We start from the raw sequence: 16,535 nt of genomic DNA, 5'->3' as shown, positions 1-16,535 counted from the left end.
ATTGAAAATTAAGCTTTAAATTTTAAATGTATTGTCAAGGGGCTATAAAAAGGGTTAGGTTAACTTTTAGAATAACTTGTATTGTGAATTTTAGAGTCTATAGCGGCAAAGGAGAAGAAAAGACATCATCATCTACATTCTTCAATGTAGTTTTTCTTTCTTCTCTAAAACTTCTTTATTTTGATTGAATGTTTATGTTTGTCATCATTAATTTGATTATGGAGTAGTTTCCTATCAGGTTAAGGTTTATTTCAAAAACCCTGGACATGAGATCTTGAATGCATTGATGAATTTTTTTCCTTCTATTTCCTCATATTAAATTTCTTCTATTTTTCTATTTGAATGTCATGAATCTTGTAACATCTTGTTTAGATTGCAAATAATTAGGGTTTTGCATTATTCTATTATCATCTTAGGATTTTTGTTCACCTAATTGTTTAAGATTCTAAGTAGAGTGATAAATTTCAATTAAGGTATTGTGATGGGTATTTTAATTGGGATGAAGAATAGAACCTAGGTTAAATGAATTGCATGCTTAATGAATTTGTTGCCTAGATTAATTTGTTTCCATTGAATGTAATGTTTTTCCTGGGTGAAATAGATTGCATGCTTAATGGATTTATTGCTTGGTAAAATGGATTAATTAAGAGCGCTTAGCTTTAATTAATTATAATAGGAAAACTGGGATAATTGATTGCTTAAGTGTTGTCTGTGAGGTTAATAGTTTAATTGGGCATATGGAATATTATTCGTCATTGTTGATAGAATGATTGTTGAAGGTGGAGAATAATTTTTAACTGTTTCTTTAAAATCGTATTTTCCATTGTTCTTTGTTTATTACATTATTTTATGATATGAAATCTTGAAATAAAATCCCTTATTTAATTCTTGTTTTTAATTTGAATGATAAATTGAATAATAGTCCTTGTGGGTTCAACCCTTACTACCACTTTATTAACAATTTAGTGAGTAATAAGGAATAAAGATAATTAAATTTAGTACGGCATACGACACACATCAAGTGGCTACTGTCTTCTACGTCTCGAGCTTGAGCAACTTCGATATTGAATCTTCCAATATATTTCTTGAGTGATTCACCCTGTTGTTGTTTAATATTTGCCAAGGATGAGGCCTCAGGCTTAATTCTTTTTGCAGCTCGAAACTGATTTTTAAAATCCTTCGACAACTGTTCCCATGACGGAATGGATTGGCTCTTTGTAGCTCCTATTAAGATTGTCGAGAACAACATACATCTGAGCTTGAATCCAACATTACTAGCCCTCATCACTTTGTTAAAAGTGCTCATATGACTACCAGGATCAGTGTTCCCATCGTACGATGCCACAAGGGGTATTTTAAAACCATTCGGAAATTGTGTGCTCGAAATATGAGGGGCGAAGGGTTCGAGCTCCTCATCCGAGTCTTACGCTTTCTCCTTTTTTTCCCACTCGCATGAGCCTAAACTGTTCCTCGAGCATGTTTATTCTCTCCTAAACTGGATCTATCAGGGGTGGAGCCAGCACTAGGGGAAGCTGGTTATTGTTCATAGGAACTCCAACTCCTTGTTGTAGTATCGGGTTATAATTATTCTTGTAAATTGGTTGTAAAAGTTCTCTTTGTGAATTTAAGTGTGCCCTCAGGTTTGGGTTTGGTTGGTTGTTCTGCCTTTGATTCTTATTCAGAATATCTCAAAGAATGGGACCATTATTAGGATAATTTTCTTATTATCTTGGCTCGGTATTGTACACACTTACCGACCTACTAATATCCTGGCTATCTTGAAGAAAACTATCCGTCCTTTCATTCTTGTTTTTATTCTGAATGATAAATTGAATAATAGTCCTCGTGGGTTCGACCCTTACTACCACTTTACTAAGAATATAGTGAGTAATAAGAAATAAATATAATTAAATTTGGTACGGCATACGACACACATCAAATTTTTGGCGTCGTTGTCGGGGCTGTTTTATTTAACTTGTTATTTATTTTTTCCTTTTTACTAACTTGGTCTATTAGTTGTGGTTGATGTTTTCAAGGCTTGCATAGAACTTGGTTTGAGACATGGAAATGTATTATCAACACTGTTATGATCCACAAATGAATAGATATGGCCCCTATTCTAATAATTAAAAATCACAATAGGAGGAATATTCTAATACTTTCTGTGGTTGAAATTAATATGTTGATCCAAATTACTACTCTCAATCAGACTATAATGACTTCGCACCACAATATTAATAACCATCAAATGGAGATCTCATGATAGCCTTGAATGCCAACTATCTCAAACTTCAACAGATGTCACAGCAGGCTTACGTGCCTCGTCCTCAACAACCTCCTATAGGAATGCCACATGATTAGGAACCATCAATTTTAGATATGTTAAAAACCTTGGTGGCTTCAAATATACAGATCCAAGTTATACTTCTGAGTACTCAAGTTTCCCTAAAAAATTTGGCGAGTACTACAAGAAAAATTGCTACATCATTGAGTAATATTGAGGTTGAGAATTTTGGAGAATTACCCACAGAACTAGAGAGTAATTTAATAGAGAATTATGGTACCTCAACTCTCCAAAAGGGTACACAACTTGACACGCCACCTCACCCAGACACAAAATTTGATCCAATTCCAACTCAAGAAGTCAATAATTCAACCCCACAAGCATCTTCTCCACCAGAGATCGAAACTTTCACGTCAGTTGGTCCATCATCACAAAACATGCTACACAAACCAATTTGTCAGATTGTATGTCCCTCTTCCTCCTTTACCAAGCATATTGACCAAATCTAAGAATGGGGAGGAAAATAAGATGATCCTTAAAATCAATATTTTGCTCCTTAAGAACATTAAGCAAGTACCATAGTATGTTAAGCTTCTTAAGGAGTTGAGCACAAATAAAAGAAAACTTAAGGGTGATATAAAGGTAGGTGTGGGAGAGAATGTCTCTGTCATTCTTAAAAGGAAGTTACCATCCAAGTGTCAAGACCTTGAGATGTTTACAAATCCATACAACATCAATAAAACTAAGTTTGATCATTGTATGAAAGATTTAGGAGCATCTATTATTGTTATATCTTATATTATTTTTGCTTCTTTAAATCTGCGACCATTAAAAAAATTGCTGTTATTATTCGATTGGATGATCACACTAATTCTTATCCCGTAGGGGTAGTTTAAGATGTTTTGGTGCATGTTTAATTTGGGAGGTCATTCCTACTGATTACGAGTACAAATATGGATGTCAAAGCATGGGCACTTACAATGAAATTTGATGGTGAAGCTATATTATTTGATCTGTCAAATTCTATTGATAAGTACAAGAGGAAGAAGGTTCTGTTAAATGACCCACCATAACAATTATGACCACATCATTCAGTCGAGCTAACGACGTTAAACAATGCACTCGCGACAGTTTTTCTTACCCTTATCTTTTTATTTTGTAGTGATTTTTTATTTGATATGTGCCTTGAGGACAATGCTTAAATTAAGTGTGGGGGGAGGGAAAACTGGTTGTTTTATTTTTATTTGTCATTTCTTTAGTTGTTATTTGTGTTTATCTTATTTAGTTGTTTAGTTGTGTTTAATGTCATTCTTTTTAGTTTGTTTTTAGGTTTTCATAAGCATGTTTTTTTTTTTAAAGTTGTTTGTCAATGATTAAACTTATGATTGAGATAAGAATATGTCTAGGAACCTGATGAATTTTGCATGAATTGCGTGCTTAACTCTGGTGTGGTTGTTACTTGAGCTTGATCTTCAAGTTTTAAACATAATGTGTATAATTAGATTTACTTTTCACTAGTCTTTGGAGAGATTTATGCATGCTCTTATCTATATATAGTCTCGACCACTCTAGAAACAATTGATTAATTGTTTGAGGAGAAATCATATGTAGCATCTCAAATTTGCTAATAAGGCTTAGGGCCTTGATTAGCGTGTCGGGAGGGCAATAATTGATTTACTTACATTAATATATGAATTTGATGATTATGTGATTAGAAATGCATGTCTAGGTGAATTAAATAAGCATGTGGGCCCCATTTAGCTATTAGGGGCATATTTATAATTTTATCCTGTTGAGGGCATAAATGCAATATTTGTGTATATTGTGATTGATACCACGAGTGAGTGGTGATATATCTGTGATGCACGATTCGAGACGGTCCTAGGGAGAAATTTAGCTAGAAAGTCACAACGGGGTCAAATACCCAGCTCGGGAGGAGCCTAGGGGTATTTCGGGAATATTATATGTGCTCGGGAATTATTGAGTAACAGGTAGTAATTTAGCAATGATTTAGACATGTTAGGATTAAACAGGGATTTATAGGAATACTCGAGGAATTAGCAGGACTTGGCAATTAACGAAACTGCACTTGGTGGCACTTGAGGATTAAGATAGACTTAAGGGGAATTTTAGACTATTTTACCAAGGCTGGATATACACTTAGATAGTTTGAGAAACCACTGGAACTAAGTGAAGAATAAGGCAGAAGTTCTCAAGTCTCTCTCTCCTTCGGTTCTCCCTTTCTCTTCCTTGGTGTTTAAAGGGCTTTGGATCAATTGGAGGAATTTAGGCTTAGTTCTTTGAGGAATTGGAAGTTGGCTGTGGTTAGGATTAGCTCAAGGGTAAAGATATCATCAAGGTAAGGAATTTTAGCCATCGAATCTGTTAAACTCTATTGAATTTTGTTAGAACTAAAAAGCTTGCATGAAAGTGGGTTCTAAGTATGATCTTAGAAGTTTGCTAAGTTTATGGGGTTGTTTTTGGACTGGTTGTGTTGTCTAGGGTATGTGAATAAGGAGTCCAAGCTTAATTCTAGGTTTAATTTGTGTTTGGGATATGAAATTGGGGTTTAGGCTAGAAGAAAACACAGGAAGAATGTTCGTTTTCTGGGTTAGGGGGCTCGGGTCGCGGCCCTATTCTTCAGGCGCTGCGGCCCATGTGTGTCGAAGAGGCTAGAAAGCCTTAGTCTACCTAGCACTACAAAAAAATAGTGTTTTAGCTACCAAAAAACTGGTAGCAAATTATGTATTTTTGGTAGCTAATACCCTTTTTGCTACCAAAATTTTATGGTAGCTGGTTCGTAGCTAGAACCCCGTCGCTAAAAGTTTCTTGCTACCAAAAAAAATTGTAGCTAATTATTCTTATTTGCTACTAATTTTTTGGTAGCTAAAAATATAAAATCTAGTAGCTAAAACACCACTTTACGGGACTACTAGAGTTTTTTTGATACTGTAATTTGGTAGCCAAATGCATTTAATTTGGTAGCTAAAAAATTTATGTCATTAAAATTTATTTTATTTTCAATCTTCCAAAATCATTTTACTACCACAATTTGGTAGCAAATAATCACAAAATTAGTAGCAAATTATTTGTTTTGTACTTGAAAATTCGATACTTTTGCTACTAAAATTTGGTAGCAAAATTAATAATAAATTAAATAATTTTTTTAATATATAATTTTATTAGTTTTTTAATATAATTATTTTATCAATTCTATTTTTTATTATAATATTTACAAAAAAAAACATTAATAAAATATCAAAATTAATTTTTATAAAATAGATAAACAAAATACAAACTAAAAAAAAATATTTAGTACAAAATCAATATAAAACATAATAAAAAAATCTATACACAAGTCAAAAATTGTACTTTTAGTTCATATTTACATATATAAAGAAGTTGGCAGCAATTCCACTTCATGCTCCCTCTTGAAGGGCTCTTTTCATTCCAACAACAATCATTCCTAAAAATACATCACAAGCATTCAGAATTCTAAAATATTAATTTTGTGGACAATTGCAAAGAATTGCCATCCAATTTCCCACAAAAGAACTGAATTTTGACACACAGAAAAAAAAACTCAAAACCTCTCTTAAAGCAGTTCTTCTGTGTAAGTAGCTCTTGGTTTTTCACTTGAAAATAAACATGGATTATGCATATATATATATATATACACACATTAAACTAAAAATATACAGTAAATTAGATGCCAAAAAGAAAAAAAGACAATTAAAAAAGTAAAAGAAACAATATTATTGTCTTTTTTGCTACAGGATAATATAACTTTATATATTATATATATTTATGTTATATGTACTTCATTAGTTTAATTTATTTATGATCCGATCTTATAATTTATTCAAACGTGGAAATCATATCGATCGTTGATGACTGGATCACCTATATCTCTAGCTTCTATAAATAAATCAATTCTCATTATGTATAGCTATTAATGGTTGTGTTCATGATCATATAGCTATAGCTATTACACAAAGAAAATGTCAATTAAGTTAATCTATTGTCCAAGAATGTCACCTGAATCACAAAGAAAAGTGTTTGAAGTTTGAAATTCTTGAAAATTCATCTCTTAAGGCAGTTTTTGTCAATAAGTTTCTCTTGGTTTTGCACTTGAAAAAACAACATCAATTATGCATACATATACACACATTTACATGTTGAGCATTGTAATGATCCATGAAGATCTAATCAATATATAGATGATAATTCCCATATATATATAAAACAAGTTTCTTTTAAAGGCCCAAATTACCCAAACCATGGCCAACGTGGCCTTTCACGAAAGCAAAGTGCAGAGTACAAAGGTCTGTCTCACATGAAAATAAAGATGTCTTACATGCGAAGGCAATTATTAAAGGAACAAATTATAAGAATTTAAAAATAAAACCCCATTTACCTTGAGACATTACCACCAAGGCACTGCCATTGCATGCACCAGCAACTGCAGTGATATAGTAATTCTTCTCCCACTGTTCCACTATCCACTCCTGATGAAGTAAAAATGAAAGATTAAAACTTGTGAAGCCACAACTGCATCATTGAAAATGAAACTTCAAAACCAAAAGAAGAAGCTATGGAAAGAAAAATTCAGGAATACCAACCTTATGCAGGAAAATTTGTGATAGTTGAAAAACCTGGGATGAGAAACCTGTTCCTGCATCCAAAACAACAGCCCACGTATTCGAGGAAGAAGATACGCAGCTAATGTACAAACCATCCTCCTTCCCTTTATCAACATGTTGTTGAAGTCTTGTATCCAAAACATTGTAGTGATACCTGCAGCATAGACTTCCTTTAGTTGCTGATAAATAAAGGAAAGGGCAGAAAACTATATAGTTGCTGGAGATAACAAACATGTAAACAATAACATTGAGTAATATTTGGCCTCCAGTAATTAAGTGTATCAGATTCAGCCCTTTACCTTACTAATGCTATATTTGGTAGGAAGGAAACATTCTTCCATTGTTTGTCTTGTATAAGAGGAATAACAAAATCTCTCTAAATTAGAGGGTGTAAAAAACTGGCTAAAATTGATGATTTGAGATACATTGTCTAATATACTCCCTCCTCTCATCCAGCCAAATAACAACCATAACCCAAATTCATTTTCTTAATTTACCCCGTTTATTTCCTCTCACTTATCCCTCCTACCAAACACCCTCCAATTGCCAACAAAAAGTGTCCAAGAAGAAATCCCATATAAAAAGATAGACAAATCCCATAAACTATATGGGAGTATTAAAAAAAACAGGGGACCTCTGATGACACTTCTTTCTCCTTTTTTCATATAAGAATGATGAAAATTATTCAAATCACCAAAAGAACTACTTGTACAAGCATTTAGCATAACCATAAAGACCAAACAGATGTATTTCTAGCATGCCAATATCTTAAAAACATAAAATATGAAAGGAGACAAAGAACAAGATAATGAAAAATAGAAAAAGAGACGGAGAGCTGCATCAACTACCTCTGCTTCATTGCTGATCTGTAATTAAATACTGAGATCCACTGAGAGAATGGACTACCTGATCGAATGTTCTTCCTAGGCTGCCCACCATCTTCTAACTCCACAAGTGATGTTCCTCTTTTTTGACCAAACTACATTTAAATATTCAACATTTAGTTGAAAAAAAAATCATATTACTAAAAGCTAATCGATAAGCTATGACATAAGGCAACCACCTTAGCTACCCCATTAGTTCTGATTGGTCGCAGAGACGCATTAAGAGCTATGCTGCCATCAAAAAGAGAAATAAGCTTTGAATAATTGGGTTCTTCATCGAATCTCATGTTGGTCACCATCTCAAGGAATTTTTGAAAAGGAGGAGGGCACAAGCAGAGCATAATGTGTCAGAGGAAGTTGCCCTCTTTCTCTTACAGACAAGGAACCCTTTATTGTCACCCTGCATCTCAAGAATTTACCAAAGCATTAAAAAAAAACAAAAAAGGTCAGCAAAATAAGATGTTTCAACTGGAAATGTAAAATGGAAATTGAAATTAACTCACAACGTAGCCCTGCCAGGGAAGTTTTCCTTTAAGAAGAAATACCAAGGTATAAGCTAGCGACTCAAGATCATCCCGACGGCTCCCTGTTCTGCCTAAATGAGCTTGTACACTCGCATAGCGTACAGTTCCCCTATCAAAAGTCAGAAATTATATCAGGATTCCAAAAAAAATCATGTTAAGTGAAATAGACAAGTGGTTTAGCTTTCTTTCTTTCTGAGAACCATCTTACAGCCTAACCATTGACCATGCATAGCCTTACTAACGGAAGTAGTACCTGAAAACATCCGGCTTTTGGTCATATTCAACATGACGACCAGATGATGAATCTCTCCATTTTGATGCTGAAGAAGAAAAGTAAGATTAGTTTGGTGCAATAATTATGATAGGTACAAAAGCAGATTGTCAAGGTTTTTCTGTTGTCCTATTGATCCTATACATGTTCACCAGCAAACACTTACCCAAACCAAGATCAATAAGATACAACTTCTCCTTAGGTGTTCCGGGCAGACCAAGCAAAAAGTTTTCAGGTTTAACATCTCCATGCACAAAACTGGAGTCCAATTAGGAAACACAAAAATAATTAGAGTAGGATAAAGTAAACGAAAAGATAAGATATAAGAATGATTAACAATGTAACCTTTGACATGAAGGTGATCTAGAATTGATATAGCCTCCACTGCTATACAAGCAACTGTATCTTCAGACAACCTTTAAAAAGAGTAGACATTTAGGAATAATCAATGTAAATACCAAAAGGTAATTATTCAAATATAATTTTAGTTGGGAAATATATGTGTATATTAAGAATAGATAATAAAATGTGAAACATTGGAAAGAGTAACTTGGGAGGAGGAAGAAAGAACACACAATTTCTTACATTTGGTTATTAGTGTTCCAAAGATCCCATAAACTTGGGCCAAGCATGTCCATGACCTATTTTCAGAATCAGGAAATCGTTAGTCATAAATATTTACTGGCAAAAGCAATTTCAAAACAACTAAAAGAATCACTACAGATAGAATGGAAACTGACTAAGATATAGTAGTCTCCTTGCTGGCCTCTATAATGGACAGAGGGAATTCCATAACAATGTTGAGAGAACTGTTATGTTTTTTTTTAACAAAAACACCAGTTAGGTAATAAAACTTGGTGATTAATAACTAATAACAATAAAAGTGCACAAAAAAAATTACCTGTACACTTGCCACTCATAAGGAGGACCGTGACTGCAGCCTTTACTATTTTTATGCTCTAACTTCAAAGCAACCTACAAAAGGTTAATGGGATTGCCATTAGCAACATAAAAACTTCCTTAATAACTGTACAAGAGTGAAACATGCAGGAGGGGGCAAAACCTCAAAGGCATCAGGCCCAGTTCCAGCGATACCACCAGCCACTCTTCTTCCCACGAATACTTGTCCAAAACCCCCCTTCCCCAGCTTTCTATCTAACTTGTACAGTGGAGAATTGCCAATCTGCACCTGAAGATGTATTTAAAAAACATTATTAGTATTACAAAACAAGCTCAGTCCACAAACTACATGGAGAAGTAGCCTTTTTTTGGAAACCACAAAATTCATACATATCTAAAACACGTAAATGTGAAACAGAAATCATGTAGTGTAAAAAGAAACAATTGAACATTGTCAATCAAATAGCTGCAAAGGTTTAAAGGTTCACTTAGCAACAATACATAGTTACTACAAAATACTCGAATCAAATGAAAACAGAAAACTTCTGCAACATATGACTCAGCAAAACTCTCGATCAAGTTTTGCTTTGGTGGGTTAGAGTGATTACAGCCAAATTCAAATATATGACTCAGCAAAACTGATTCCTATGTATGGGTCAATAATACAAATATCTTTAACATAATTTAAAAAACTAACCTATTATATATATATATGCATATTCAGTTTTTTAATAATTAAAAAATATTTTACTTAACTATAACCACATATTTAGGAAACAACAACCATTAATTATAAAATGTAAATTTAGTTTTAATTATTCCTAACCGTGTAAAGTAGGAAATATAATAAAAATTAATGATAAAAAAAACTATTTAATATTTTCAAATTTTTATTTCATAAAATAAACATATCTCTCTATATACGTATAATCAGCCACAAATATAGGAAATAAAAGTATTAATTAAAAAATTACAAATAACTAGTTTGAAATTTAAATTTTAGTTTTTCAAGGAAGATACTATCTAATAAAATTAATATATATAGTAAGTATCTCTTTTTTTTTCACTAGTTCATCTGACATTTTGTTGAGGTATGTATGGCATATACTGATTAAATATCATGGCTATGTTGATTAGATTGTTTGATTAAAAAATTTTCTTTAGGTGCTCCAACTGGGTGTAAGGAGAAGGTAGTGACAAACAGGTTTTTATTCTCTTAACCATATTTCACTAAAACAATTGATCACTACATATACTTTCTTGAAGATTCTCTGTTTTTTGAAGATTCTCTGGTTTTTATTCTCTGTTTTTTCTTATGAATGTTTTATACTTTCTTGAAGATTCATTAGGTGTTTTTGACATTTTGATCACACAAATCAAACACTCTTTGATGGAAATCTATAATCAAAGAAAAAAATACACAAAGAACAAGTTTACTTATCTAGTATGATATGCTTGTTTATTTAAAATTTATTTATTTCTCTCTATTTCAGGTGCTTCAACTGAGATATAGAGATAGATCTGGAGAGTTTTTGGTGCTTCAATTAAAACAAATATAGAAGGAACTAGTACCAAATATCAATATCAGGTTTGAACTCCCTACTATATTTTTTGACTAAAACAATTTCCATTGAAATATGATCATTATTAATAAAATATAGTGGTTCTGCATATATCTGTTATGGTATCACAGCCTTAAATCGATCTAAATTTAATTTTTTCTCTCATGGCCACCACCACTAATACCAGTCCAACCATTCTCAATACAACTGAACCCAACAAAACACTAATCAGCATCAACGGCCCAAACTTCACTAAACTCTAAGACCAATTAATTCTTAATGCCATTATAGGTTCCATCTCACCAACAATCAATTAATTCTCTATGACTAGAACAGATCAGAAAAAAAAAATTAAAACCAAAGTCAAGCCTACCCAAGAACAGAACACGAAAGAAAAAAAACCAAGCTTTACCTGTGTCAAGAGGACATTTCTGGGCTTCAGATTTCCCCATCGTAGTTTGAGAACTTTGTATAGGGGATCCCCTGGAGATTCCTTGGATTAGTTTAGAATAAGTATATTAATAAATTAATGACTGTGAAAGAATATGCTTTTGTGTTTGTGTGTGTATGTGGAGATTTCTCTTACCGTGCATAAAAGCCTTTAGGAATGTACTCGGAGACTAACAGTTTCTCCACTCTCCACCGAACCGCCTTATCTCGATGTCGAACGCCACAGACAGCCCAAATGACCACGGCGACCTTATAGGCTGACCCTAACCCGCCATTACCAAGCACCTCCGCCGCAGCCTTCATCAAATCCGACAACCCAACAAAACCCTATTCATCTAACAATTATCAAACCGGTCATGGACCCTCAACTTCGAATGACAGAGCTAGAGTGAGAGGGAGACAGGAATACGAGAGAGAGGGGAAGAATAATGGGGTGGGTTTAATTTCAAATGAGTAAGAGGGAGCTAGATTTGAGAGTGTATAGGGGAATATGAAGAAAATGAAATGGGGCTTTTCTTTTATTGGCTATGGTAGCTGTGCGAAAGGGTGAGAGACAGAGGGATTAGAAGACAGAAACTTAGAATCAGAGAGAGCTAGAGTGAGAGGGAGACAGGAATACGAGAGAGAGGGGAAGAATAATGGGGTGGGTTTAATTTCAATTGAGTAAGAGGGAGCTAGATTTGAGAGTGTATAGGGGAATATGAAGAAAATGAAATGGGGCTTTTCTTTTATTGGCTATGGTAGCTGTGCGAAAGGGTGAGAGACAGAGGGATTAGAAGACAGAAAATTAGAATCAGAGAGAGCTAGAGTGAGAGGGAGACAGGAATACGAGAGAGAAGAGGGGAGGGTCTGGCGTTTGATTTCAACAGAGAGATAGAGAGGTTAGAGTGAGATGGAGCTAGGGCTTTGTGAGTGAGATGGAGCTACGGATACGAAGAAGAAAGAAGAAAACGGAAGCTTTTCGATAGGATGAGGTGTATTGGCTGAAGCCTTCCTTTTAATTTAGAAATAAAATTAAAAAGAAACATAAAATACTTAGAGAAAGGAAAATGACTAATGATTTAATATTAATTTAATAAAATTACTTATTTGCCTAGATAACATAATTCACTTTATATTCTATTGATAGAAATACTGTTTGAATTCGTAAAATTTCAAAGATAATTATGTGGTGGTACATTTTTTCAATTGTGGAATGAGTTTCTTTATTATTAATTTTTCTAAAAAAGTATTTTATATTGTGTAAAAACTTTATCAACTTTATTATTGTGAGACATTCTATTAATTGTTTCTTTCTTTTTGATAATTTTTTTTTAATTACAGTTAGAATTTAAGAAATCTTCTAGTGTTTGTAAAAAAACTTTGTAGCGAAATTACCCAATATTTTTTTATTAGTTTAAGTATTCAAGATTTTTTTCATTGAAACTACTCATGTATCCAAAAATTGAGATAGTAGTCACTCATTCTGAAATTGAGATAGATTTAATACTTGTTGACTTATTTTTGTGTCAATTACAAATAAACCAATAAAGCATAAAAAAAAAAAAAAAAATCAAACACGTGATATGTACGGGATTTAGGTTATTAATTAGTCCTAGTGCACGAGTTAATTGTATTGAGAAATAAGAATTTGCAAAACTTAAGAGGGTGTTTGACACCTTAACTAAAAAACTGTTTTTTGTTTTTAAAAGCTAAAAACTGTTTTTCGAAAACAAGTTGGAGTGTTTGGCATTGTTTTCATAAAATAATTTTTAAAAACAAAGTTACAAAAAACTGAAAATTTTGAGAACAACAAAAAGTTGTTTTCTATTGTTCTCAAATTTTATTTCCTAACTTTCTCACTTCTTAGTTTTCATCATTTTTTCTTTCAAATTATTTTATCTTATTATTTATTACAAACTTTTAAAATATTTTTCTCTTTGTAAAATATATTTGTTAATTTTTTATTTAAGATTTAAAAAAAATAAAACTAAAAAAAATTGTTTTTAGAAAACATTAACCAAACACCTCTTGTTTATTGAAAACTACAAAAACAGTTTTCTATTATCATTTCTAATAACAAAATTTTGAAAACAAAAAACAGAAAACAATGTCAAAAAAGCCCTAAGTTCTTTAGAGATTTATTAGGTCGTATTTTTGCATGCACTAAACAAGTGATACTCTAACCTTATTTATAGGCAGTTGAGAGGATTAAGCTCATTAGTGTCTGATTATAATAAAATTCCCTTAATGGGTTTAAGCTTATTATTTTGGTTTTGGTATCATTGAACCTTATAATTCTATATATTTAATTATTTTAAATTTTAATTTATAGTAGGATTTTCTAAAAAAATTTGGTTTTTTATTTTTATTTTAATTTAGTAATTAAATTTGTTTCATGAATAATAATTTTAGTATTTATTCCTTTAAAAATAAAATTTTAAAATTTTTGTTAAATGATTTTTAATTTTTTTATTAGATTTTAAATAAATTTTTAATATTTTAATTAATTTTTTTAAATAAAAAAAAATAATGGCATGTACCAATTAAAGACTTACACATATGTGTCTATTTGGCACTTAAATTAAACACATTTATAAAAAAAAAAATATGCATGTAATAGAGTAGGATAAGAAACACTTATACTAATATCCTACCCTATACGTGCATCGAATACATGTTTTTTGTACCATAACTCTATCATACCCTATAACTACAATTCAAGGGCTAATTAAGTATTTTATTTTTCTCAATGTAGTATAATCCATCGTCTACTTGTTCGAAAGATAATAGAGAAATGATGGATAAAAGTTGGATTTTCCAAAAGAATAGATTATCAGTGGAGTATTTTGATGGACTTAAGAGTTTTATTAAGTTATCTACTTTGCATTTAAATGGTGAAAATAAGATTCGATGTCCATGTGTTTCATGTATGAACTTATATTATCATGACTTAGAGACAATTGAGCGTCATATATTCGTAAAAGGATTTTATACCAAATATGTTATGTGGGAGTTTCACGGGGAAGATATCACAGAAGTAAACGAAGATCAAGAAGAAGTAGAATCAAACAGTGAAGAGGACATACCATATGACAGTGATGATGATGAGGACAATGACGATATGAGACCAGCATTAGAAGATTTAGCTAGTCAATATCATAGGAAGGGTGATTTTGTGAACCTTGGAGATTCAAATGAGCACAATGATGAAAGGAATACATTGCCTGACTTATTTGCAGAAGCAGAAAAAGAGTTATACTTTGGATGTACAACGTTCTCAGTCTTAACATTTATTGTTAATCTAATGCACATTAAAGTGATGTGTGGTTGGAGTAACAAATCATTATATTTGTTGCTCGACTTACTTTCGAAAGCATTTCCCAAAGACAATAAAATTCCACGATCTTATTATGACGCTAAGAAAATGTTGCGTGATCTTGGTTTAGGGTACGAAACTATTCATGTATGTGAGTATGATTGTGCTTTATTTTGGAAAGAGAATAAAAATGTTGAAAGATGTCCTATATGTGGTCATGAACGATACAAATTCCAAGGAACTAAAGGCAAGAAGATCCCACACAAAAAGATGCAATATTTTCCTATAACTCCACGACTACAAAGACTTTTTATGTCACGCCATACATCATCTGATATGAGGTGGCATAAGGAAGAACGTGTTGATACAGAAGGTGTACTTAGACACCCGGCATATGCAGAGGTTTGGAAGGATTTTGATAGACAATATCCAGATTTTGCAAAAGAATCTAGAAATGTAAGGCTTGGATTTGCAACAGATGGGTTCAATCCATTCGGTGATTTATCAAACTCGTACAGTATGTGGCCAGTGTTACTAATGCCATATAACATGCCACCATGGAGATGCATGAAACGAGAATTCTTAATGATGGCATTATTGATTCCGGGACGTCGTGCTCCAGGAAAAGACATAGATGTCTATTTACAACCTCTGATAGATGAGCTGAAAGAACTATGGGAAAATGGTGTATGTACGTTTGATGTTATTGATAAAGAATATTTTACAATGCGTGCAGCAATATTGTGGACGATCCATGATTTTCCAGCATATGGTACTGTATCTGGGTATAGCACTCAAGGTTATAAAGCTTGTCCTGTTTGTGAAGATGACACATCTTCATTTCGAATAAGAGGAAAAACATGTTTCATGGGTCATCGTCGATATTTGTGTCCTAACCACAAATGGCGCAATGATATGGAGTATGATGGTACAATCGAACGACGTTCACCTCCAAGAATTTTATCAGGAGATGAAATCTTAGATAAATTAAAAGGTGTATGGAAATGTAGGGCAGGTAAAAATGATAAGATTATTAAGGACGATAAGCAACAAATGAAGGATGCATGTTATGAAAATAACACGAACTAGAGGCGAAAAAGTATTTTTTGGGAGTTAGAATATTGGCCTAAATTAAAACTAAGACATAATTTGGATGTGATGCATATTGAGAAAAATATATGTGATAGTGTAGTTGGTACAATATTTAGTATTGATGGGAAGTCTAAAGATACTGAAAAGGCAAGACTTGATTTACAAGATTTAAATATTCGTAAGCAGCTACACATGAAAAAGAAAGGGAACAAATGGTTCAAAACAGTAGCATGCTATACATTATTAGCGAAGGAACGACAAGAATTTTGTACGTTCATAAAGTCCGTAAAATTTCCTGATGGATATGCTGCAAATATTTCTCAGAATGTTAACATGAAAGATGGAAAGTTATTTGGGTTGAAAAGTCATGATTGTCATATTTTATTACAGAGGTTGTTACCTATTGGTTTAAGGCCATATTTGAAAAAGAAAGTAATGGATGCTATTGCTGAGCTGTCGTTATTCTTCAAAAAGCTATGTGCGAGGACATTATATGTGAAAGACTTAGACGAATTGGAAAAGGGCGTTGTACTCACACTGTGTAAATTAGAAAGTATCTTTCCTGAAGGTTCTATTGAAAGGTCATTTGAAAAAATATGTGAAAAACAAAGCTCGACCTGAAGGTTC

General features: G+C 32.5%; 1 protein-coding gene, 1 long non-coding RNA gene and 1 pseudogene across 2 annotated transcripts; 1 reads left to right on the top strand and 2 right to left on the bottom strand.

The window, feature by feature from the left end:
• Positions 1 to 6,642: 6,642 nt before the first annotated feature.
• Positions 6,643 to 8,875, bottom strand: LOC133791674 (casein kinase 1-like protein HD16; annotated as a pseudogene).
• Positions 8,876 to 8,948: 73 nt separating this feature from the next.
• On the bottom strand, positions 8,949 to 9,793 carry LOC133789588 (uncharacterized). Its single transcript, XR_009873625.1, has 4 exons — positions 9,670 to 9,793; positions 9,508 to 9,581; positions 9,192 to 9,247; positions 8,949 to 9,022 (listed from the first exon to the last, which is right to left on the bottom strand). It is a non-coding gene; the product is annotated as an uncharacterized LOC133789588 (long non-coding RNA).
• Positions 9,794 to 14,504: 4,711 nt separating this feature from the next.
• LOC133791673 (uncharacterized) lies at positions 14,505 to 15,905 on the top strand. Its single transcript, XM_062229594.1, has one exon. It carries the CDS (start codon positions 14,505 to 14,507, stop codon positions 15,903 to 15,905), a length of 1,401 nt encoding a protein of 466 aa, XP_062085578.1.
• Positions 15,906 to 16,535: the final 630 nt, after the last annotated feature.

Source organism: Humulus lupulus, chromosome 7 (genome assembly GCF_963169125.1).
Source record: "Humulus lupulus chromosome 7, drHumLupu1.1, whole genome shotgun sequence".
Taxonomy (NCBI): Eukaryota; Viridiplantae; Streptophyta; class Magnoliopsida; order Rosales; family Cannabaceae; genus Humulus; species Humulus lupulus.
The sequence above is the reverse complement of the archived record's forward strand: the minus strand, read 5'-3'. Positions and strand labels throughout refer to the sequence as shown.

What these genes read in the sequence shown, in the direction of transcription:
- LOC133791673 (XM_062229594.1), top strand. Translation starts at nt 14,505, where the DNA reads ATGTGGGAGTTTCACGGGGAAGATATCACAGAAGTAAACGAAGATCAA.